Source organism: Dicentrarchus labrax, unplaced genomic scaffold (assembly GCF_905237075.1).
Source record: "Dicentrarchus labrax unplaced genomic scaffold, dlabrax2021, whole genome shotgun sequence".
Lineage (NCBI taxonomy): Eukaryota > Metazoa > Chordata > Actinopteri > Moronidae > Dicentrarchus > Dicentrarchus labrax.
Window position 1 is genome coordinate 29631478 of NW_026136706.1, and position 26925 is coordinate 29658402.

The 26925-nt window shown below is 40.9% G+C and overlaps 1 protein-coding gene across 1 annotated transcript in view; it reads right to left on the reverse strand.

The window, feature by feature from the left end:
* The window catches only part of plcl1 (phospholipase C like 1), a 98704-nt gene that overhangs the window by 28906 nt on the left and 42873 nt on the right, over positions 1 to 26925 (reverse strand). The window contains exons 2-4 of the mRNA XM_051403740.1: positions 2974 to 3048; positions 2582 to 2869; positions 2206 to 2490 (exon numbers count right to left, since the gene is read on the reverse strand). Of these exons, the coding sequence (XP_051259700.1) occupies positions 2206 to 2490; positions 2582 to 2869; positions 2974 to 3048 (648 nt within the window). The remainder of the gene's footprint in view (positions 1 to 2205; positions 2491 to 2581; positions 2870 to 2973; positions 3049 to 26925) is intronic.

The window sequence follows — 26925 nt, forward strand, 5'->3', positions numbered from 1 at the left end:
ATATAAGACAGCTAGGTAGCTGTGTTTAAGCTTAATGCTAAAACATATTACTTGGTTAAATCGGGCAACATAAGCAGGCAAGCTGTGTATGAACAGTCTTTCTCTGCAATCAATTTTTAATTTACGGCACATGAAAACCTTACTGTAAACATTAGTACTAATCATTATTTCAGTTTTCCTGAGAATACATAAATCAGACATATTCTGTCTCTACTGCAATCAAAAATACAATAATTATGTGTAAAAATACCAAGTGTAACACAAACAACAGTATAAGAGCTTTTTTCAGGCAGGGTTTCTGCAGGTTACAACAGGTTGAATTTAAGACCTTTTTAAGACCTGTATGAATGTAATTTAAGATCTATTTTGCATCTGTACAAGCCCCCCCCAACACCCTGTCAGGGATTATAGTGAATAGTCAGCTGCTCATTGCATTTTTCCTTCATATATCCAGAAGTATTCTCTAGTAGGAATCTCTATAATCTTGGGCTTTGTCAGAACACATCAAGGTGTAAATTAAACTTGGTTAAAAAACAAAGAACTGGTCCTAACATGTAACAGGATCTACCGGCAGAAATGGAATGTAATATTCATAGGTATGTTTTCATTAATGTATAATCACCTGAAAATAATAATTGTTGTGTTATCGTTACTACAGAATGACCCGTGTCCTCTTATATGGAGTCTGCCATTTTGAACCGCCATGTTTCTACAGTAGCCCAGAACAAACCAAACACTCTAGACAGGGACTTCTGCATTTTTCACAGCCACCGTAGTTTCTCCTAGGGTCCGAAGTTACGCTGCATTCACATTGGTTCAGGCAAACAGTAGACAGCAAATCAGATGTCACCAGAACGGTAACAGTAGACGACATCCAAAGTAAAATATTGTACGTTTTTTAAAACCGTCAGGATGGCAAACAAGGAGAAGACATGGGGCTATCTGGATACTGAGATGCTTATAATTAAATAATTACATAAAACATTATACACAAATAAAATAATATTATTTAATATATTTTATTAAATGTTTTGTAACAACATCATATTGTCAACAACATATCGTCATGCGTTTTGCAGTCCTGCCATTCCATCGGACTGTTGGTTTGTTTCTCCGGTGCTGTGAGAAAGGTCACTTGCTCCCACATAATGCTGCATTCACATGGATTCAGACAGAGCTCCCATAAGAAGGGGTCTGAGCTTCAATGAAAGCAGTAAAATCATGTACGTGTGGTCGCTAATACACTACCAACCACTTTTATTTTAATATTAGTATTATATCTCTCTCTATTGACTGCTTGCTTTCTAGTAGATTTACAACTCACAAAAAGTAATTCTGCATCCTCCCACTAGTGGAGTGTTACATAGGATAGGGCACTGTGCACCCACAGTCAGCAGTGCATAAAAAATAACAACACCTACTGACATATGAAACCAAAAAGGGCGGAAATGTGTTCCCTCAGTTGGCATATTTCAGGCTATTGAAACTGTTGCAGTACTGAGGGCAATTTTGGGTTGTTGCAATCAACTTGATTTAGTTGTTGCAAGCAGTGGGCTACTGTGTGTGTGTGTGTGTGTGTGTGTGTGTGTGTGTGTGTGTGTGTGTGTGTGTGTGTGTGTGTGTGTGTGTGTGTGAGAAAGTGTTGGACCACATAACGACCGGTGAAGCCTCTCTCTGTCTGTCTCTCGGAAAGCACGCCTCTTAGACAATTCTTTATTTATATCTGCCCCTAACTCTGCTTATTTTAGAGTCCCCCAAACAGCTCAGCTTATAACTGGAACCATGCTTCAAACCAAGAGGACAGAAGTGATTTTCTGCCATGTCATTTTGTTCTGACCTTTCTATTCTGAGCTCTTCTGGTAGCTCTTTACTTGATTTTAAACCTGCAATAACTGATTTTTGATGCCGTTTTGGGGCAGCGGAGACAAGCTGTGAACACAACATTGACATATCATCACCTTAAGAGTTGATATGGTGGTCATTTCACATCCAGCAGTTAATTACCAGCAGTTAATCATGATTAATTTGCAGTCATGTTTCTGGCCACCTGATGAATGTAAGACACTCAAATGCAACCAGCAATCCCGTCTTTTTGGACGCAATTATCATTTTGCCAATGTGCAGCACTCAGGTCTGCAGGAATCATTTGCATAAAGGCCTGTGATTTTAAATCATTCTGTACTTAACCATAAGATCCTTCCTCACCTTGGCCTCCTTGATACCGGGGCACAGTTTACAGATGGTGGCAACTGCCACGTCCTCTGACACAATGCCGTAGCCGTCTTCATCCACCTGGGCGATTTCTGCTGCCAGCCACTCACTCCTCATCTTGCCTCCCAGACTGCCCTCTACAGCCACACCACCCCCTTCACCCAGCCCTCCACCACCTCCCCCAGCCGCCCCGATGACTGAGGGGTGGGCCAACAGGTAGCGAAGGCCGGTCACCCAGATGTTGGCCACATCTGCCGACAATGCAACCAAGTCCAGAGACTGTGGGGAGGGATAGATAATAAAAATGACTGGGTGGATGGATAACTAACTAAGATTATTCACTCTGGATGTCTCAACATTAACATGGTACCTGGTAGTCATCCCCATGTATGATGGAGAAGGCTGCTTCCTCAGCCAGGTGTTCAGAGAGAGGACCGTTATGGATGAACGTCTCGGTGCTCTTTCCGGTACGGACCTCCCGGATGCTGGAGACGTCCAGTCGAGCCCGGTCCCCGTCTTTCTTAGACGGCTCCCAGCGTAAGCAGCTGAGGTCTAGTTCCAGGGTGTAGAAACGGCAGTAAACCCGGGAATTGGGTCGGATCTTCTTCAGCTCACACCCGCCCTGCATAAACGCCAAGCAGTCTGCGGCACTGCTCACCTGGGACAGAAAATCAACTCCAACTTTATGATCCATTTTCAGTATGACAGAATTTTAGGTTTTTATAGATTTGTATATAATGTAATTCAATTATATTCATCTACCTTCTTCTCAGAGGGCATGCTACTGAAGGACACAGTCTTCTTCCTGCCTCCGCCCACCTTCTGCACTGAGGGATCCTGGGAAAAGACAAAGACAGATGGCCAAGAGGTCAAAATGAGAAGAAGAACTTGTACATGTTAAGAGGAACAGCAGACTTAAAATACACTCAACACACCCTTGGTCTCTATAGTTAGTGTATTTAAAAGCTATCTAGCAATTAAAATTATAAGATCTCTGTAAAAAGGCAGTTTTTGTTGTTTTTGGAAGCAACATATCTTTGTATATTAAATAGATTAGTAGATTTGAGACCATTTCAGTGTGAAAAACATGAAAAACAACAATCTCATAGCGTGGTGTGACCTCAGTAAATCCATACTAAATCAACTTGTTAACACGTCACCTCCTCTTATTTATGCAATTCTCCCAATGAGGAGAGGTGCACCTTGCAGACACGTAACCTGGTGTGCTTGTTTGATAAATACAGCAAACTGCGAAACATCTGGCCCTCGATATCTTTGGGTTTTGGACCTGCATGGACAAAACGATCCATTTAAATATGTCAACTAGGTGTCAAGGGAAATTGTGATACATTTTATGCCATTTTATAGACCCAACAATTAACAAATGAAACAATAAAAAAATTCATTGAGAAAATAATCAGCAGATTAATTACTAATGAAAATGTTGTTTGCAGCCCTATTTTTAACTTGCAAGGCCTTGATTGCAAGATCATGAAATCATGAGAACAGGAGAGAATCCGTCTTGCCAGGCTTCAAGCTATGCATGTGTCCAACCACAATGGTTCGGACCAATCAGAGTCCTATGAGAAACCATTGGAAGCTACAGCACGAGCTACGGGTGTGGTTTAACATTGGGTGTGTGAGAAGTGACTGTTTGCTCAAAAACAACAATGGCAGCTGCTAAAGAGGTTAGCGTAGATGTTGCTAGCATCAGTTCTATCAGATGAGCAAAGAACAGCACTGAAGGCTTTTCTCCATGGGTACGGTAAGAGTGTTATATGGTTCATTGATCTGATTGGTTGGCTATTGATAGATGGTGATAGACAGATGGTTCATCGAATCACCTTTTTGGATGTATTTTTAGTGCCCAATGATGACTTCCCGGATGGTTCTGTGTATCTGCAGTCAGATAAGCCCTATCTGACGGTATTTCTTTTTGACCAAAGGTGAGAGAGGTACAATTCTTATTTTATATATTTCTGGTGAAGCTTAGGGAAACAAATCTCCTTCATAATGCATCCATCCTGGGGATGGATGCACAAGCCAGTGCATTCCTAATTGAGGGCCCAAGCCTGGATAAACAGGCAGGGTCGCGTCAGGAAGGGCATGCAGCGTAAAAAGCTTATGCCAAGTCAAATATGCAGATCTCCATACCGGGTTGGGTGAGGCCTGGTTTGCCCGACAGATGATTCGCTGTGGAAACCCCTACAGGGAGCAGCCAAAGGCAGAGAAAGTATAGAGGACCAGTGCTGTTTTTCTAGATAAGGCGGACCTTTCTTACAGTGCACACACCTGTTTTGTAACCCCGCTAAGATCTCTGCTTCCTGCCTCCGGCTATCTCCAGCCAGTGACAGACTGATTGGCAGCTTTATCTCTGCTCGGTGAGCAAACATCAATGTTAAGTTAACTTTCATTAGCGCTACAGCATGCAAGTTTTACCCCGGTAATAGCTTTTTGCTGATTTGTAATGAGTTAAATGGTCTTAGCTGAAATGACAGCAGTAATTGCAAGTGGCACTGAGTGCCAACAGTTGGCCATGTCTCCCATGTGCAGTCCTTTCCCCAGCTACCTCCATCAGCCAGCAGTGTTTGGTTTGTGCAGATATACTGCACTGATAGACAGAATTAGATATATTTGCTGTAATAATATCTTAAATGGCTTCCGAGGCCTTGAACATGGAAGAAAATAGAATGAAGATAAAGTGGAGGTGATAAAAATACAGATATAACACAGCGTACCAACCAACCCATATACATCCACTCTCACTTCTGTTTTCTCTTTCATACGTGTTGTGAGAGCTGGAATAAAAAATTCTCACTGTTTTGCAACAAAGCAAAAACAATGAAGATAACCCTAGCCCAGTGGGTTTTTTTTTTTTACATTTGCTTTACTTCTTTATTGTTTGGAGCAGTGGTTCCCAACCTTTTACCTTAAAGGACCCCTTTACTATCATTGAGTAAACTGTCGACCCCTGCTTAAGTGACATATTTTATGGATGGAAGAAACCCAAACAATGAACTAAGTAACTGCAAGAAGTTTGTGATAAACGAGTGCGCTGTTTTAACACCAAATAGGGAACTATCATGTTTTATATGTAAGATGTTATGGATGGACAAAGATATTCTTTTCATTTGCCAAAAAGTGTTTCACAGATAACTACATGCAATGGTAGAACATAATTAATAACAATTATTCACATTATAAATTCAGCGGTCGATTATTTTCTCAATTAATTGGTTATTTTTTTGGTCCATAAATTGACAGAAAATAGTAAAAAATGTTGATCACTGTTTGCTTTTTGTTTGTTTGCTTGTCCACAACCCAAAGATATTCAATTTATTGTCATGGAGGACTAAAGAAACTAGAAAATATTCATATTTGAGAAGGTGAAATCAGAGAATCTGGAAATTCTTTCATAAAAAAAGACTCAAAAGGAACGTATTGCTGCTGCTGCTGCTCTGTAAGCCCCAGCATCCACCTGTAGGCTACAGCTAGGGGTTTAAGGTATTTGCTCATCACTCCCCAATATCTGTATGTAAACATATCTGCAGGGAATGATGAGGTCGAAGCCTAGACGCCAAAATCTTAATATGCTATACTGCTGTAATAAACATTTCAAACGTGAGTTAGCTGACTGAACTGTCTTTCTTGGCTCTGATTTGGTTGTTTTTTTCGTTCAGGCCCGGTGGATTTTTTCGCAAATGTGATTAGGAGCACTAGCTCGGCAGCCGCTTTAACCAACTAGTAATTGCAGCTCTAAAAGTAACAGTATAAGTATGTTATTTTACATCATTATGTTGGCAACAGATATAGAGCATATAAAAATTCATTATATCAACCCCATTTTGTGTAGTGGACATCATAAACATGTCATCAATGCAAAATCAACCTCATAAGCAATGGAAAATTTAAAATTAAGAAGAGCCATGAAAGGTGACAAAACAAGGCTGATAAAGTGAGGCCAGGGTCTCCAGGACCCCAAACACAAAATCAGAATGAATCACTTACATACTTTTCATTCTGATCTGTTGTATTCTTCCCCCACTACGCTGTGGTAACAGGTGGTTTCAGATACATCCTCTGAAGTAAGAGGATCTGCCTGTGCTAAATCTCCACTACCAATCACAGACTGAGCTTGTATGTGTCCAGATTTTTCAACATCTGTGTTTTTTCAGCTTTGTATATTAATACCGAGAACACTTTATTGTGCAGCACAGTAAAAACATGTCATCATGATGTCAATTTTGAATGAAGAATCATGCTGCCAACTTTAATCTCATATTGTACATGTATGCAAACTGACATATATTTCCTATACCTTGAGTAATTGTCACCCTGCATGCTTTGTGTTAAAGGTCCAGTGTATAGGATTTAGTGGCATCTAGTGATGTAGCTGCAGATTACAGACCCCTCCCCTCATCCTCCTATTCCAAGTGTGTAGGATACTGGTTCCCAACCTTTTTTTCTTAAGACCCCTTTTCTATCATTGCAAAAACTATGTGACATATTTTATGGATATTTAGGGCCCCAGCACTGATCATGCGAAGGCCCTACTGTAATTGAAGGAATTATTTTTCCTCCCAAACGAACGCATATTTGGAGGCTTTCCCATGCTCAAAAACGCGGCACACATGTCAGTTGTGGCGATACATTTTTTATTTTTCTAGGGGTCCACTGTGAGCATGGCAAAATGGCCCCTCAGGGGCCCATAAACTGTACCACCCGGGGCCATTTTGGATTTAGCGGCCAGTTCTGTCAATTTGCACAAGCTGTATTTGAATGAACTCCTCCTAGAGAATTTAACAGATCGACTTTAGATTTGGACACAGCCATCTAAAGACATTCATGATTGAAAGCTGTGCGATTTACGACATTCCGTCGAACGGTGTGTCCGTGGCGTGGAATTTCAACGACTCGCCATCAAAGAGGGATTTGTAATAACTTCTGAGTACATGATCCGATCTCAACGAAACTTCACATGTATGATAAGAGTCCCGCCCTGAACACGTCTATGTGATAATATTCAGTAATAGTGAGAGCGCCACCTAGTGGTGAAAGGAAATGTCATTTTTTATAATTCCATGTTCTACTCCTAGCAGGATGATCAGATCCAGCTGAAATTCTGTCAGGAAATGCAAAACATGTTGTTGATGATATTTCATGATTGTGGTGAAAACAGTTGAATAAAAAAAGTTGCTATAACTTGAGTGTACATTGTCCATTCGGCTCCAAACTTAATTTGTCTGATGAGAGTCCCGCCATGAAACACATCTATGTGATAATATTCAATAATAGTGAGAGCGCCACCTAGTGGTGAATGGAAATGTAATTTTTATACTTTTATGTATATCTTCCAGCAGATTGACCAGATCCAGCTGAAATTCTTTCAAAAGTTCCTAAGGACGATGACGATGACATCTTATGAATCTGAAGCATTTTTCAAAGAACCACGTTGCCATGGCACCGCAGCGAAAATCAGCTTTTGTGTTAACATTTAAAAAAATACTTAAAAGAAAAAAGAAACATTGCAGTTCAACATGGCTGACCTCTGTAGATAAAAACAGCTAAGGTAACAAGGTAACAATTTATATTTTCAGGTGAGTATACACATAAAACATACCTATGAATATTACATTCCATTTCTGACAATAGATCCTCCTAAATGTTACATACTGGACCTTTATAGTAGACTGTAAATTGTTTTTCTGTTGGCTTCAAATTAGTTTTTTGAATGTGTAAATGTTTCACCTTGTCTTTTGAGTGTGTGAAGGGCTGTGTGACAGACATACAGACATAGCAGTAACCTGACATCATCATCGTCATCAATAATGAACATGAAGGCATCAAGGGCAACCTGAGCTTGGGCTGGAAAAGCAGGTTTACAGACTCCCAGTTGATCCGTTTTACTGCCTCATTCAGCCTCAAAACAAACAATCTGTGGTCACATACTGAACCCTTAATCAATTGTTAATATCATTTTCATGTGATAGGCAAACAGTGATTCATAGCTTAATAAGCTGTTGCAGCCTGCTGACTCTTAGGAGATGTGTGTGAAAACCTTCTGTCGTTCACAGCTTATCTATAGTCAACAGAATATGAATAAACAAGGTCCACTCTGTCCTGCGCTTAAATCTGACAACTTTACTTCCTACATGCGGAAAATGTAATGTAGACATGTAATTAAATCACAAAACATCATCCAAACTGGTACACTTCCTGTGTGTGGCTTTATTACATGACTATTAAGTATCCTTTCAAACCTCCCAGGAAGAAAAGCTTACAGTACTTCAGCTGGAGCCTACACTGTAGTGACATAAGGGCCGGATGATTAACTGACCATGAGGGAGCTAAATTTCAGGCTTTAAATGTTCAAACTCCCCCAATAAACCTGCAGGCCTCAGCTCTGCGTCCTCACTCTAATACACCTTTTCCACCAATGGGGAACTGGCTCCGTTCCAGTACCTTGTTTTGAACCGTTTGGAGCATTTGGACCAAAAGTAAATTGGTACAGGATCTCCTTGGGAACCAAAATAAGCGTTTATTATTCTACAGGTTGTTCTACAGAGCACCCTCAGTTGATGATGCATCCTTGAATACAATGGTTCTGCTCAAAACTGGCGGTTCACTAGATAGCACCAAGGTTCTAAAAATCTTGAACAGAACCGGTTCAAGAACTAGAGCTAATTTGATGCAAGAACACTATATGGGGCCAGCCATGCCACTTTCATCCTTATATCTAGGGTGCTTGAAAGGTCTTGCTACTGTCTGTCGTTACTAGGCAACCAAAACCTGCGGACTGTGTGACGATGATGAAGAAGTTGCAGTTATTTAGCAGTAAGCCTCACTGAAGACACTAACTTTGAGCCCAGTACAGAGCACACAGACGAGGACAGGATGAACGCAGCACTGATTACCCCAGAGAGAGAGACAGCTTAAAATCGTTGCCTCGTCCCATTCACAATGCAAACGTATTGATTTCAAATTGGAATATTCCCACAACTCCCAGCACACGGACAGACACAGAGAAGCAGCAAGGTCAGACTTTCCAATAAAGGCAGTTTGCTTGTTTGTCTTTGTTCACATAACAGTCCCACAAAATGTCTTTTTTATTAAGTTGCTCAGCGAGGAGGCTGGTTGGCTTAGAGAAAGCAGGTCAGCGGGTATTTAGGTGGACAGAGCAGAGCGGGGGCGGCTGTGGACGTGAGTGATGCTTTAGGGCAGCATGAACATTTGGGGACATTGACGTTATCGTGGCTGTCGTTATTAATCCAGTGTTTGCATGCGTGCGCATCGCGTATGTGCATGTTTCCACTGTCACTTTGACACACGGTGCCATCCAGGAAACTATGGCCACGGCCTCATAAAGCCTTTAATGCAGCGCTCTGTTGGGCCTAAAAGGGCATCTATCAGTTATAATCCACAGCCTGCTTTAAGCTCCATCTCCCTCTCCTCCCTCTCTCCAGTTTGTTTTACTCCTGCACTCTCTTTAGCTACGATGTGATCATTCTCTCCATCAGCAAGTCTCTGCCAGGAAAAAATCCCAGCACAGATGGAGAGAGAGAAAGAGAAATAGGAACAAAAGCTGGAGGGAGAGAAGAGTAGACGAATGAAAGGTAAGAGAAGACAAATTAAGAGAATGGGTTAAAAATTACAGGATGTCCTGAAGTGGAGATGAAACCAGAGCAGGAATTGACACAGAAATAAAAAAAATAAAAAAAACAGAGCAAAGCAACAAACTGAATGAAAGAATAGATAAAGGGCAGGAGATGAAAAGAGGACTGAGATGCAACAAGTGGGGACACAGGGGGCAGAGAGGAGAAAGGAGCAAAAGTAGAATAAATGGAGACAGAACAATAGGTCATTGTATTGAACAGGCTTGGACAGCAGATGAAGTGTTTACAGCAGCTGGCTCTTTACTTGGTATAAACCATTCATCATGCCACAGCCCTAAGAGAGCCAAACAATAGCAGAAATGTACTGTCACATGTATGTCAACATGTTCTTATATAAAAGTGGTTCAAGTAGACCTAGAGTTTTATCCACCTTGCTTTCAAAGTTGCAGCAAAGTGTTGAAGGCCACCCAGCTAACGTCCTGTTTCCAGGATAACTGAAATGCTCGCTTGCACTTAAGCTCATAAACTTTGTCTTTACCTGCTGCTATGTGCCCGATCGATACAGAGCACGTGCAACTCTCAACAGAGATTAGAAGCAAGCAAAATGGCTCCTTAGCCACATCTATCATCAGCTCTGGAAAAAAGTTATGTGTTTCATTATTTTCTACTACTTGCCCTATCGGGCCCGATGTGGCATTTCGTTTGCCCTGGGCACAGCAGCCATTTTGATATGAAATAGCAGGGTAAACACAGGTGTTACCAATGAGTCCGTTCCCTTTAGTGTAGCAGAGTCTTTATAGTGACTCAACATGCACAATAACAGCCCCCTGACTCTGTTGGACCTGAATGGAGCAGAACCTTAATTAGTATGATTGGTAACACCTGTGGTTACCCTACTATTTCATGTCAAAATGGCTGCTGTGAAAATGGTCAATGGTTGAGCCCTGAGTAGGTCATAAACAGCTGCAGCGTAACAGGGGCTGTGAAACTGAAGAAGGGCTGGTGGAGTCTGGTTGGCACAGATCATCAGGTTCGACTGGTCTGTTTGAATTGGAAAAACAAAAGCGTGGGAGTGGGATGCTTTGAAAAGGGCTGGGGAAGGAGGTTGACTTTTAGACAGTCTAAAGAGGAGAGGTTCTGGAAAACAATTCAACAGCTGAGGAGAGGAAGTACTAAGTTATCCAAGATTGTTGAAATCTAAACCTGAATGAATAACAACATTATTGTATATTATGACTGCACACCAAAAGCATGGGAGAATTTATCGCCATCCTCCATGGTCTCCATGGACATACATACATTTCTTGGTGGCCTTGCACTCGAGGATGAACTGTTAAGCTTTGATTAAGGCCTGATTAAGCATTTCAGGCTTGACGTGAAAGTGGCTCATAGATTCGCATGAGCTAATTATTCATTTATTCAGAATGCAGTTGAGAGATGATGTTTCATTGCCACACCCACCTTGCATTCTGTCTACTCAGACTATAAACGTATGTGGAATAGGGATGGTAAGATTCACAGATTCACATCAGTGCACCGGCATAAAGGTTTCGTCTCTGCATCAGTAAAATAAATTTTTAATAACAAAGGCTCTATGCCTTTTGTTATTTAGAAGTAGAATATCGTATGGTAACCTATCGTATCATATCATACAGTATCATACCGTATCGTACAGTATCATACCGTATCATACCGTATCATACAGCATCATACAGCATCAAACCGTATCATACAGTATCATACCGTATCGTACCGTATCGTACAGTATCATACCGTATCATACAGTATCATACCGTATCATACAGCATCATACAGTATCATACAGTATCATACCATATCCTACAGTATCGTACAGTATCATACCGTATCATACAGCATCACAGTATCATACAGTATCATACCGTATCGTACAGTACCGTACAGTATCATACCGTATCGTACAGTATCGTACCGTACAGTATCATACTGTATCGTACCATATCATACAGTATCGTACAGTATCGTACAGTATCGTACAGTATCGTACAGTATCATACCGTATCATACCGTATCGTACAGTATCATACCGTATCGTACAGTACCGTACAGTATCATACCGTATCGTACAGTATTGTACCGTACAGTATCATACCGTATCGTACAGTATTGTACCGTACAGTATCATACAGTATCGCACAGTATCGTACAGTATTGTACCGTACAGTATCATACCGTATCGTACAGTATTGTACCGTACAGTATCATACCGTATCGTACAGTATCGTACCGTACAGTATCATACCGTATCGTACCATATCATACAGTATCGTACAGTATCGTACCGTACAGTATCATACCGTATCGTACAGTATTGTACCGTACAGTATTATACAGTATCGCACAGTATCGTACAGTATTGTACCGTATCGTACCGTATCGTACAGTATCGTACAGTATCATACCGTATCGTACAGTATCGTATTGTATCGCACAGTATCGTACAGTATCGTACAGTATCGTACCGTATCGCACAGTATCGTACAGTATCGTACAGTATCGTATTGTATCAGTAGTTGCTTCATATGTATCCCTAATGTACCAAATCGGATCAGATTGGTAGTTGCTTCATACTGAATGTATTTCTAATGTCTCGTATGGTGGGCAATACATCAAGATGAATATCGCCTGGGCCTCAGTGATGAAGATGCACATCCCTAGTAGAAGGACATCTGAACATTACATTCATATGTGATTGTTGAACATCTCATTCCAAACCCACAGGCACCAGTCTGCTTCTATTACAGCCTCCACTCTTCTGGGTGGAGGTTGTTAGCTGGTCACCCTGTCCTGCACAGTGACCTTCAGCAGCTGTAACACACACACTGGATAAACTTTAATGAACTGAAAGAGGCAATGGAACATTAACAAGAAAAATCAATTTACAACTGTGACAACACTCAAACACTCCCTGTACATACGGGGTCATTCATCAGTCCCTTTACTGTGGCCTGCACTGTGCCTCAATGTTTCCACCCATTGACTAACTTGTTTATACAACTTGTTAACCTTGTGCATAATGCTCTCACACACACAGACTGCTGAACACACCAGACCAGCACCTGGCAGTTGCATAAATCCAGTCCCAATCTGATCCCATGATCTGGCTAATGATCCCTCGGCACATTGGCAGAAGATTACCACAATAGATTAGTGCGCTGCCGCCCGCATTCACAGTCTTACAGCCACTAATCCACAGCAAAGGACGGGCCACTGTGTATCACAGTCAGCACAACGGTCCACAACTGTGCAGAACACACATTCATTCACACACTCACACACAGGCATTCAGGGCTGTATACATTCCAACTGCAGAAACTTAATTTTAATTATAAATTCATTCTCATTAGCTAAGAATATTACTGATGTATTCAGTTATATATACACTTGTCTGATAACCTTTTGCTACTTTTGTCAGTTTTGGGACTCCATAGACTCAAATAGGAGACATTTTTCACACAACACTCATAGCACAGGTGTTACTAATATCATTAACAACGGCTCTGTTCCATTTTTGTGTCCCATTAAGTCATGTCAGTGAGCCAACATGAACATAACCAGGGCCCTGAAAAAGGGTCTTACAGAGCAACAGGTGACTCAGCAGATTCCATGGTATGTACGTATATTATTTGTAATATTCTAATGGTAAGCTTTCCTGCACATCGACACAAGTAAAGTTTATTTATAAGTGTTTACACAGCCCAAATAAATAGACTGTAATACTGTACTAACAAAATACATAGTCCTGTCATGCTGTCGGCTATTTCACCTACAGTAATGACGAGTTGTCTCAAGATGGGTCGAATTTATTCTCACTGGAACAAGTTGTCTTTGATTTTTAATGAATTCTATAAAATAGTAATAATAATAATAATTGCATCATTGCAAATTATTTTTGCAATTTTTACTTTCTCCTGCAATTCGGTTACCAAAAAAATGCCTAAAAACATTGTAACATGCTTCACAATTTTGCAAATGCTGCTGTGAAATCAGGCATTTTATTCCACAACAATCCCAAAAAGGGAGAGTATACTGTAAGTTCCAGGTAATTGTACTTGAGTATTGCAACTTTATACTTCTACTCCACTACATCTCAGAGGTAAATACTTGTCTGACAGCTTTAGTTACTTTTCAGATTACAATTTGTCATACCCTTTTTTGACCATTTATCTCCATATTTGGTACTTACTAACTACAGGAGAAAATCCTTCAGTGCTGTTCTTTGCTCTTCTTTTAATGAAGAAATACTCTCCAGCTCTGAAATAACTGATGCTAGCAGCATCTACGCTAATTTCTTTAGCAGCTGTCATTGTTGTTTCAAGTTGTTTTCTCGCTGTTACACACACCTAGTGCAAAGTCCATGCCATAGCTGCTAGTAGTTCCTCATATGGATGCCAATTGGTCCAAACAACTGGGGTTGGACACAAGCTCATAGCTTGAATCCTGGGACGATGGATTATTGAGGGATCTTGCATGCATAGTAAAGTTATCGAGTCAGTGTCCTTATTATCTTATTATCACCTGGTAACACCGGAGAGTGAATTAATCTGTGTGTCTTCATAACAAAGGTGGTGCTAGAGGCTGGATCCATCTCTCTGTGATCACTCATTCTGTATAACATTAAAGCTGAGAACAGCCCGTCAAAAAACTTGAAAGATGCTGTGGCCCATGTGCATGTGTCTGAATGTGTGTGTGTGTGTGTGTGTGTGTGTGTGTGTGTGTGTGTGTGTGTGTGTGTGTGTCTTTCAGCCTGATTTACCCTCCCTTATGCCGAACTGCACACAGACACCGCACTGATGAGTTTATTGAAAGATGAGATGGACATAGTGTGTTGAGAAAGAAATCGAGTCACAGTGTGAAAGAGCAGAAAGAGTCTTAGAGGATGAAAATCTTATCAACACTTTGAGGGAGTCGTGCAAAAGCAGAATGATTAATTGATATCCGTGCCTAGAAGTGTCTACGTATGCGTCTGTGGGTAGGAGTGTGCAGATATTTCAGTGTGTGCCCACTGATTGTATTTGGTTGAGTCATCCAATAAAATGTGTTATAACTCCTACAGTACCTCTGTGTGATATTGCTTGCAGCTTCCTGCACAGTATGGATCCAGTACTGTGAACCGCTGCAGTCGAAACAGACAGCTTCACTGAGATCATTAGAAATGCACTACAATTATCTGAGGCAGATGAGAATCACAACAAGTCCAATAAGCTGCTACATTCAGACCTGTAACCTTTTACAAAGCCTCACATCTCTGCAATGACCTGAGCCTCAAGTGTTCTGTGAATAATGTGTTCGTAACGATGTCTGGGTGTGTGAATGTTATCATTATGCTTCAACTGGTGTGTGTGCATATGCAGTGTATGTGTGTCAGCCTGTGTATCATCCGTTCAATTATTCCTTTTACTCTGGAAAATTGAAATCAAAAAAAGGAATCAGGGCTCCTTGGGGGTATGGAGAAGAGAAATAACATAATTAAAAGGCAAAAGGAGAGTGAAAAAAGAATAAATATTATATATTATAATATAATAATTATAATTCCATAATTGTAACATTGTATTAAAAAAATAACCAAATATGTAAAGAAAAAAAAAATCATTAAATAATATATATACATACATACATACATCCACACACACACACACACACACACACACACACATTATGGTAATATAGTAATTAAATAATATTAATTAATCATTATTATTATTTAATTAGTATACATTATCATTAATCATTCTAATACATTTAATTATATTTCAAATAAGACAGTGAGGAGGCCAGGCCGGACATGGGGGAGGGGGGGGCAAGAGGCCCTTCACCACTCAGCAACGCAGCAATACAGCCAGAAGCTGCAGCGGGAGACAAGCGGGGTTCGCCTTCCCACTCACATACGTAAAAACAAAAAAAAATGTTCCGGGTTTAGGGTTCAGTTTTAAAGGAGACCATGCATTGAGTGACAGTTATCCTATAATTGAAAATCATAGTATTAACTGCTAATAAATAATGGTAAAAGCGCAGCCTACGCCGTAAGACCTATGGAAGTGAAACTGACAGGGAAGGTAAAAGCAAGTGTACGTACAACAAACACAAAAAAAATCCACCCGCAGGTGGCGCTATAATCAAGGTAAATTATGTCAAAACTGTAAAATATGCAAAACCCACTTTTTTAGTGAATCCTCCGAGTGCAGCTTGCACCAGGGAGCTTAGACCATTGCAGGTCTAGTTTCTGTTTCTGTTTCTGTTTCACAACATCTTCAGGATTTGGATTCTGGACTGTGCATGCACAAAACATAAGCAGTGAAAGATATCAGATGGAACCGTCAACTCGTTACACAGCACACCATTTCAATCTTCAGTCTGACATTGCCTCCACTCTAACCGATTTCTGTGGGAGAGGGGGATTCAATTATCCCAAACCAATCATTAGAGACCAATGTATATCCGCCTGAACATCATCTTAAGTCAACACTGATGCGTCGCCATGCCAACATACTGGATTTGCCAGGTTTTTAAGAGTTGAGCAGAGGAGCACTCAGAACATCCAAGACAAACAAAAAGCTTGTACCTAAGAGTGGGGCTATTCTGAGTTTAAAAAGTCTCACATGAATCAGAAAACCATAAATAATGCCAAAACAGATTCAAACGCCACTAACCTCTTTTACCATCTACGCAAGAATTATGTCAAACAGTACAGAGAGAGAAAACTTGCACAAAGATCCTAAATAAAAAGAGAAAAATAATCAAATATGAGTGAGTACCATTTTATTTGTCGTGCATATGGTTGAAAATGGAGTAAGAAATAGGCCTTTCCATGTGGTCATTGTATAGAAAGTATTAATTCATTGAATTTACAGAAGATGTGCTATATTGTGATACGAATCACTATCTGCATATGAAATGACCTATATTGGGATATGACATTTTGGTCATATCACGCAGCCTTAGCTGTCACCATTGTTGTTGTTACTCCTTGGATCGGGAGCACAGCTTGACAACAGCTTGACAACGGCATTAGTCCCCCTGCGGTGCTGATTGGATAATTGCCTTTTCATCTGAGAAACTGCGATTTCAAGTCATGATGCCAGGCCAGAATCAGTCAACTCAGTGGAGTGGCCAGACTCAAAGGTCTTCACCCAGGCAAAGAAACAATGGCTGAAGCTATGAACTAAGATCCAAGTCGTGACATAAAATAATCTCATTACTAGCCTTTTGGAGCTTTCAACCATATCAGTTTTCTGCAATGTGATAGGTATGTTTTCATCAGTGTATAATCTCCTGCATATAGGAATTGTTGTGTTTTTGTTACCTTATCTACAGACACTGTCGGTTGCCTTCCATATAGCCTGGCATGTTGAACCATGTTTCTACAGTAACCCAGAAGGCACAAACCAACCACTGGCTGTAGATAGGGGGCATTCACATTTTTTGTGGGTTTCGCAGTGACTGTAATTTCTCCATCATGCTTGGAACATCCTACACACTGGTCCTTATAAATAACAGAGAAAGTTAGAGGTTGTCTGGAAAAGCTCTGTTTTGGGGGCAGAAAAATACGGTTTTTGTCTAGTCTGAGGGCTGAAAAAGAGAGACAATTTATACAACTTTAACTGGCTTAATGTGGACTTGCTCACAGCTGAATGCTCCACAAGAAGAAGCATGCGGACAAAATGAAGAGATTATTGTGTTAAACCTTCAGATCCCAAGGTCAAGAATGAATTTCTATCATCAATATCCAAGTTGTAATAAACAGACATTAGAAAAGGTGGTGATTATGTAATCAAACCTGATATGAAATGCGTTATCAGGGAAAATGCTATAATGAGATAAAACTGGACTTTTGGAGTGCATATAATTAAATCAAAATATTTAATAAATTGTATTATGAAAATGAATGATGAAATAATGAGTTGAGTTTTTATAATTTATTTTTTAATACAATTTAATCATACAATAATGTATTTCATAATTTCTTATAATGTATTTAATATTGACCATTTGGGGGTTCCATATTAAACTAAGTGTGATGCATGTTGACATACTCTCTGATTTCCTGCACTGACCTGCTTCCTCCCAGTAACCTGGATTCTTGTGTGTCTTGGGTGTTGCTGAAGCTTTAGCCTCATGCTGTGCAGATGATTGTAAAGGACAGAAGAGTTGATGGGGACATTTCAATCAAAGCCCTTTGCACCACCATGCGCACACACACGCACACACACACACACACACACACACACACACACACACACACACACACACACACACACACACCATTAACAGGCTCTGGCTACTCTCTGGCTCTCTGCCTGTCGGCCCTCATATAATGAAGAGAATCTCTGATGGATGTCAACAAGGTTTTCTGCTTCACCTTGCCTAATTTCCTGCACACATACACACAGGCTCTCACACTGTACACGAAAAAAACAACACTACTGTTTAAGAAAAGATGCGAGTTGCTTAATGGCCTGAATTTAGTGCAGGAGCATGACAACATGAGATGTTTTCAGATATGGAACATATAACACTGCTGTCTTCATCTATCTGTTAAAGTCATTTCCAGTCATTTCTGGTCGCGGTTTAAGGAACACTAATGGTCTTTAAACAGAGCAGACACTGTACAGATTTGGACAGATTTTAACCCCTGAATTGTTCACCATCAACTAATTCTAGAAACCGCCAGATTGGTTGTTGTTTGACGTGCAGTTTGAGGGGACACGACACACCGAATAATTCCCTGAACAATCAACGATCTGGCTCTCAGACAATGACATTGCCGCTGTCATAAGAAAGTTATTTTAATATTACTGGAGTAGTATTTCACATGTTGTGGCTAAAACTGTATTATTTGATGTGTCTTTGTGCTGTGACAGAAAACTAAACACCATATTGTCTGCACCTTCCAGACATCTGTGCCTTTTTTTTTCTTTCTTACTCTGCATTCAGAGAAGAAGTGCAAAAAACAAAGTAAGTGCCTTTCTCTCTTTTAGTCAACAGTAAGGATGCGGCTGTGTTTGAATTAATTTTATTGGAATTATCAATGAACAAAACCTTCTGGAGGTTGAAACCAAGTGGTGAGCCATGAATGAGAGCGGAGTTGCAAGTTTTCGACAACATGTTCCTGCAAATTTTTCACAATAAAAGCATTGTAGAAATGAATGGTTTCTGTCCACTGAAATGCTACAAGGGTTTTAATTTGAAAATGACACAGCAAAATGCATATTTAACCTTGTGTTTCTGCAATCTTTTTGTTAATCTGACACTATCCAATTCAAAGTTATTGAAAGTGACACCGAAACTTTACTAGGTCCAACCCAAGTGTGAACCTACCTACGAGTACCACTTTGAAGCCTAAAGTCTGGCATTATGGTCATTGCAATGACAGTTTGTCGGAGCCAGAGCCGGAGTTGGAGTACTGCGAGTTGAGCTGCTCTCATTGGTTGTGCAGTTTTGACTCGTCCGCAGGAAACAATGGCATACCCTGCTTTATCATATATTTTACTCAAAATGGGACCATCATTTAGTAAATGAACTTCATGCTGTATGGAAGAATACTGAAACTAGAGATTGAGATAATATATATTGGCTTCTTTGTGCAGCTAATGGACCTGCCCACTGCTGGCCATTACATAGAAGGCAGGGTGAACGCCAGCTCTACCAACTGAGCTAACCGGGCACCCTATATAGTACTTTTTTAACACAGAGTTACAAGGTGCTTCACAAACAGACAAAATGAAAATATAACATACACACACACACACATACATATATATATATATATATATATATATATATGCATAACCATACATACATACATACATACATAGGGAGCATATAAATACAAACATATGGAAGATAAAACGAGATGGAAAGGATAAGTTAAAAGAGAGACGACAGATGAGGAAACAAACAAGGAGATCTATAAAAAGGCCTGTCTATAGGTCTGACCTAGTGGGACTGCCATCATGACTTTTACATTAAAGTGACTGGGGCGCTAATTCAGACAAGAGAGCAACATGCTGAATGTCCATCAAATTTACATAAAGAGGACAGTGCATGTCTGAAAGGGGCTGTCTCTCCCACTGATGTCCACTGCCTTCTGCATATAAATTCAACTATTGTGACACCAGAGGACAAACCACACGCACCCAGACAGACAGGACAGCAACCTCTTCATGTCTAGACAATTTCCCAGTTTCACCTCTCCCTCTGCCTTTTCTCTCTTTCTGCCTGCCTGTGCTGCTCCATTTCTCTTTACTCCTCCTGAATCCCACCAGTGATTGTCCTCCCTGACCCTCTAAATGCTGCACCTCCTCACCTCTGCTTCCTGTCTGACTTTGCTCCTTCATGATCACGTCTTCTTCTTTCTATCCGTCCATCTTCCTCGCCCTTCTCAATCCCTCCCATCCCTTGCCATTCCCCCCACCCCTCCTCCTTTTATCCTCCTCCATCCCTCCATCTTAGCATTAGTGCTATCAAGGGAGGCCTGGAGGGGACTTTAGGCAGTGGCCACAAGGGGCCCTTATCCAAAGCAATGACACACTTCCAAGTCAAGAGGACATTTGTTATGTAACAGCTTAAAGCTTCCCGGCTTCTCTGGTGGGCCTCTGACTCGGCTGATATCTACAAACGCACACACACGCACAAATAAACACAAACAGACAAATAACACACACACACACACACACACACACACACACACACACACACACACACACACACACACACACACACACACACAGAGGGAGGGAGAGAGGATGGAGGGAAGATTAAGCTGGAACTGAGATCAAGAGGAGGGACAGAAACTGGGAGAAGCGACAGAAGGAAAAAGGGAGAATGGGAGGAAAAGCGAGAGGATGGAAGCAGAGGAGACGAGAGAGAGAGGGAAAGACAGCTGGCGGGGAAACCTGAGCCGAGCCTTATATGGGAAAGAAAATAAATGAATGAAGGGAGGGAAGCGAGAGAAAATTAAGGGTAGAGAGGAGGTCAGGTAGGTATCTCGTCAACACGCAGACCCAATCAGCTCCCACACAGAAGAAACAGAAAAATACCAGGCTGACATCTGAGTGCTCTATTCCTGCTCACACTGTGGGAAGGAGTCATCAAAACAAAGATGAGGAGGAGAGAGAGTAGAGAGAGGAACGGAGAGGGGAGGGTGAGTGGGGTGGGGGGTGACAGTTGGATGGCAGCCCTGTACGCTTCTGAAAAGGAGATGTTTAGTAAATGGCTTGATGAATCTTTAAGAGTGTGTGTGTGGGGGGGGGGGGTGTTCAGCAAGAGCAGGAGGAGAAGAGAGATGAGGAGGAAGAAGAGGAGGAGGAAGAGGAGGAGGAGGAAGAAAAAGCTCATTCTGAATAATAAAAGGAGATAAAAGGAAATTAAACCAAGATAGTGGTTTATCCTGACACGTAATGAATTTGAACAATATATGTGTGCAATGTATGATGAATGGGCAGTTAGAGTATGTGAGCGTGTGTGTGTGTCTATGTGTGTCTATGTGTGTCTAGGTGTGTGTGTGTGTGTGTGTGTGTGTGTGTGTGTGTGTGTGTGTGTGTGTGTGTGTGTGTGTGTGTGCAGAGGGCTCCGGAGCAGACAGCCAAACAGTGGCTCTGTCAGAGGAGCCCAGCACCGGCCGAGACAGCAGTTACGCAACCCCCCTCCGAAAAACCAACGTACCCACAGAGACATGTCAGAGCAGTGACACACACACACACACACACACACACACACACACACACACACACACACACACACACACACACACACCCACGATCACTCTATATGCACACCGTTGCTATTACAGTTCTATTTCCAATATGATGTTAGCCGCTGCCTAGCAACCCCAGGTGAAGGACACTAGGTCGGATAATGAAAATGTAATAGTCTCAATCTACTTTCTTTTATCCTCAACAAAGAGAGGAGAGGAAACGAGAGAAGGAAAGAGAACTCATTGTGTGTGTGTGTGTGTGTGTGTGTGTGTGTGTGTGTCTGTGTGTCTGTGTGTGTGTGCGCTGCTCTGAGTGAGTCTCAGTTGTAGCGTCACACCCATTTCCTGTGTGAGTGTGAGAGGGTTTCTGCAAACAAACATGTGTTTTTTAACTTTATACTGCAGCAAAAATCCTGTTAGTCTATCAGGATACTTCACTCCTGAAATCTCTTCATCACATGGAGAAGGTCCTGTTCTTACATCAGTTCTAACGCGGGTTCCCAGAGTTCGGATACGTGCAGCTGTTTCATTTAAAGATTACATAAAATCTGATCGACTATTCCCTTGAGCTTTTCAAATCAGCCTCTGTAAACCTGACCTGTTCACTTCTGAACATAATTGTGCATAGTTTGCATTTCTGTGTGAAATACATGTCAAGATGGTTTGCTATTGTTCAACAGAGTCAATTTGTCTGCCAAAGTTCACCAGAGTTGAATTTGATGCAAAAGATTTGTGGGAATTCCACTAGAATGAACTGAATTCACACCAGAATTTTGTTGTTCTTATGACCCTAAACATACCCCTAATACAGTGGTTCCCAACTTGGGGTCACCCAAGCTTTACAGGGGGTTGCGAAAACACCAGAGAATAAAACTAACTAACCTTGTTTGAAAATCTGAATGTAAAAACCAAAACATCTCATTTAAATTGCAGAGCTGTAATAATCATAGTGCCAGGTGTGCATTGCGTGGTTCATCAGGCCACTGACACAAACAGCTCAGGGATTTATGGTCACGTGAATCCAGTGGGGGGGGGAACACAAAGTCAAACACCAAGCCAGATGCCCTCTGTACAGTGTATCTGCTGTGAACTAACTGTAACTGTCTTAGAAATAGCAATCACTGGCAGCCAATATAAAGGCAAAGGGGACAACAATGTTTGTTGATTCTAGGGTTAAGTTTCTGATAAGGCTTCATCCATCACACAAGTCAAGAGTGTCATGTTTTTTGAAAAGGTGGCGGACATTAAAAACTTCTTTATATCAAAGCCCAAGCGGACACAGAGGCCTGTGAGGGTTTAAAATGAGCGAAAGAACGTGAGTCGAGTGAGACGGCTGGTGAGAGAGAAAGGGTGCATGAAATCAGCAAAGCTAACATTAAATGGCGAGATTTCATAACAACGGAGACATTAAGAGCCATCAGAAATAAAGGGCAGCTGCACTATATAAACAGTGTGTGATGTACAGCCGCATATCAAACCAACTGTAAAGAGGAGAAGAAAAGACACAGAGACAGAGAGAAATAATATTTAAGTCATTCAATTGTTATTACTAAAAAATAACCTCTAAAACATGGCCTGGGCACTCGGAAGAAGACATGAAGGTTTTTTCTTTAGACCCTAATAAAAAATAAAATGATAATAATTCTCCACTTTAATGGCTTTAAGATTTTCCTGCTAGTCCTACAAATAGTAGACAAACTCTAAACGCTTCGCTCAGTACAGACTGAGGACTTTCTCCTAGCTTTCATTGCTAAAACTGTGTGCAAACTATAGACATTTTTCACAGCAGCCATTTTGACATGAAATAGTAGGGTAAACACAGGTAATAAGAATTATACTAGTTATGGTTCTGTTCCATCTGTGTATTAGAAAATTTAATAAAGCCTCCAATTCAAAGTCTTTAGGGTGGGGACATTTGGAAGGTAGCTAGTTAGTTTTTAGCACCATTCAAGCAACTTAATATTTAGAAGTCCCCAGAACAAGTGACACATTTTTTAAGCAACGTGTAGTCCTCACATGCAAAAAAAACATGCATGGAAGCAATGTACAAGTATGTTTTTCAAGGTTTTTTGATAAGAAGAAGAAGAATTTGGCCTCATCCCTTGGTGGTAAATAGTCCAGCCAACTGCTCTAAAAGCCTATTTTTTAAAACGTTATTTTTTCTTTTAAAAAAACTGAACCACAAACTGAAAACAAGAGTGATAAAAGGCATGGGAGAGTAAAGAGTGGATTAAATGAGAGCGAAAGAGGGACGGAGCAAGGATGACCCTTACTGTTGCAGAGATAGTGAGGAAAAAAAGGAAATGGCCTTGAGATAGACGAAGAGAGACAGGGAGCAGCTGGACTGATAAACAAGAGTAACAAGGGTGAGACTGGGATTAAGGCCTCAGGAGAAAACAAAGTAACATCAAGCCAGGATTTCATTTTTAAAATGTATACATTTGAAAGTATACAAGAAATGAGCAACAGACAAGCTGAGAACCCTGCAGTAAAAGCAAAACGATCCTGACCAAGCTGTGCAGTGGGTTCAGCCCATTTAGTTGTATAATGGTTTGGGCTTGGATTGGATTATTTTCAAATGTATTTATATATGTAACTATGAATAACTGACATGAATAATTGCCGTTGTTTTATATGCTGGTGTGACCGGGTCTTAAGACTGTGTCTGTACCTAAGTTGCATTAGTCATGAAAGCTAGTGGTCATTAATGGATGAAATAAAGCAAAAAACGAGCAAAAGAAATCTATAATGATTCGGGGAAGGATTCAGGAAGGATCATATTGTGGAAACATGACCTTGAGACAAACCTCACTGGCTATATACGGCGTAAAGATTGCAATGCTATTCTGACATGACATAGCAAAAAAAAATGGTGCTAGGAGGATGGTGCTAAAACCTTCCCATTTCTGATGATTAATAGGAGCACACTGACATAGTTCAGTTCATGTTGCGGAGGTGAAATGAATGCCAGGTATCACCTGATAACCACACATAAATGTCTGAAACTGTAGAGTTTGGTCTTGTTGCAAGAAAAAAAACTGTGCTCAGTGACAAGAGATGATGTTATCTGAACCGAGCAACAAAAGGACATGACCCTACAATGCTGATGTCTACAGTAATGGGCCTTACAAGCATGAGGAAATGCTGAGGACACACTGAACCACAGACACATTCCTTCAAAAAATGCCAGCATGACTGGCACGAGAAGGGAACCATAAACCAAGCCCAAACAAACAATCTGGACAGGACAACCATGCAAATGTTACAGGAATCAGTGGAAAATGTATTGAAAAGCTCTGCTAAAGTAAAGGATCATTGGAAAATACTCTTCCTCATTCTCATTGATGTGAAGGTGGTCTGTCACATTAATGTGTAATGTCAAACACTATTTCAAAACAGAATTTTGCCCACTATTGTTTAGGTTATTATCTTTTAACTTAAAAAAAATTCTCATTTCCTAGGGCTAACCGTGGAAATGTACTCGAGTAAAAGCATGAAGTCTCTGACAGAAGGAAATACTCAGGTGCAAGTGCATCAGATTCCTATCAAAATACTTGAGGAAGTGTCCTGTTCCCCCTGGCTGTACAGGAACAGGAAGAACTGTTGTCTGAGAAGCAACATCATTCTGAAAAAACATAAAGTACTTAGCTTGTGACATGTGTACTATTACATAAGAAAGAACTCTCTGTATTGTAAAAATGCTGAGTGAATGCCTTCAGGTGAAAGACGCTATAAATCCAGAATGGACTCAATTTCAGATATCAAGTATTTGAATACATGAAGCATTCAGGGACAAAAAGTTCTTACAGTTATTGAACGCTCCTAGTCCAGGAAGTTTGGGTTCATGACAAGTTACGACACCATGTGGTCTTTCCTTTTGAGGACTTGAAGCATGACAGTGCAATTAGTGCTTGACTAGATCTCATTAAAGGGAGGCATTGCTAATCAAGTAGATTTGAGTTAATCATCTTTTCAGTTAATCTCCCCAGATAGAAGCTGCAACAAACTGCACCTCAAACCACAGCAGTGCCTGTCAAGTGAAGAGTCCAAATCCTGCATGGATGGATGGATGGATGGATGGATGGATGAGAAAGGGTGCAGGGGGGAGGCAGGGAGAGGAGGTGGTGATGGACTAACTGACGGCGGAGAATAGATGGGTGGCAAAGCGAGACAAGGGAGCGGGAGTGAGCGATACAGCGAGCAAGAAACTGATTATGATAAATGTCATTCTATTATTGCCTGAATAGAATTTGGGGCAGCGGGAGGAGGGCCAAGACAGAGAAAGACTGAGAGAAACAGAGTGGCTGAGGCGGGGGGGAGGAAGGTGGGCTGGAGGTTAGTAGAGCGGTAAGTTCAGAAGTGTGTCACAAAATACCGAAACACACACACACAGACACACACTCAGGCTAGACGGTGGGCAAAGGATGCTGTGGACCCTGAGCGATGCAGACAGGCTGGTCAGCATGTTGTGTTGTCTCAGCAGGTAGTCTGTGCTGTCACACTAAGTGGATTCATTACTGCTCTACTTAATGCAACAAACCATAACTGCTGCAAATAAAGAAAACCCTCGCTGAAACTTTGTAGTCACAATGTCAGAGTCTTCGTAATTATGACTTAACAAAAATTAAGATGTGAAAGAAAATGATCTCAAACTGGAAGTTAATGAACAGGCGGTCGAGGGAATTCTCTGATACAAGAATCCTAGAATATATTACTCTTGACTGTCTGTTGTCTGTTGTCTAATACAGATAATGATACATTATAATGGATTTGAGTCCCAGTTGCACTATTACAGATGCAGCCATCTTGAATTGCCAGCTGGTCCGTGACAGGGCCCGTGCAGATCCATGGCAGATCCCTGCTGGGTCCCTGCTGGGTCCCTGGCTGGAATGAGACCCTATATAATATATACTGTATTCAGACACCTGTAGCCAGTGCACTTTGCTGTCATTTAGGAAGGGAAAACATGTTAACATTTAGAGAAGACGATGCTGCTGAAATTTAGGTTCACAGTGACAAGATGTGTCCTGACCACAGGCAGACCAATTAAATCTGATGAGTTTACTGTCAATGAAACTATGTATTCTTTCATAAATGTAGTGTAAATTGTGAAACCAGTTGAAATGGACGGTGTTTTCTATTCAAATGGATATGGGCTGCTTGAAAAGACCACTAATACATCCCTTCAGGTTGAATGGGGGTCAGAAAAATGTGTATAGCATTTGGCTATTCAGCTGCATTAATGACTGGCCCGAACATATGCAAACACAACCCAGATGAATACAAAAACCACAAGTGTTATGTGAATGGAGCATGAAAAACCTGCCTCACTGTCACTGTTAATACAGTATAAATAAAAAAAGTAAA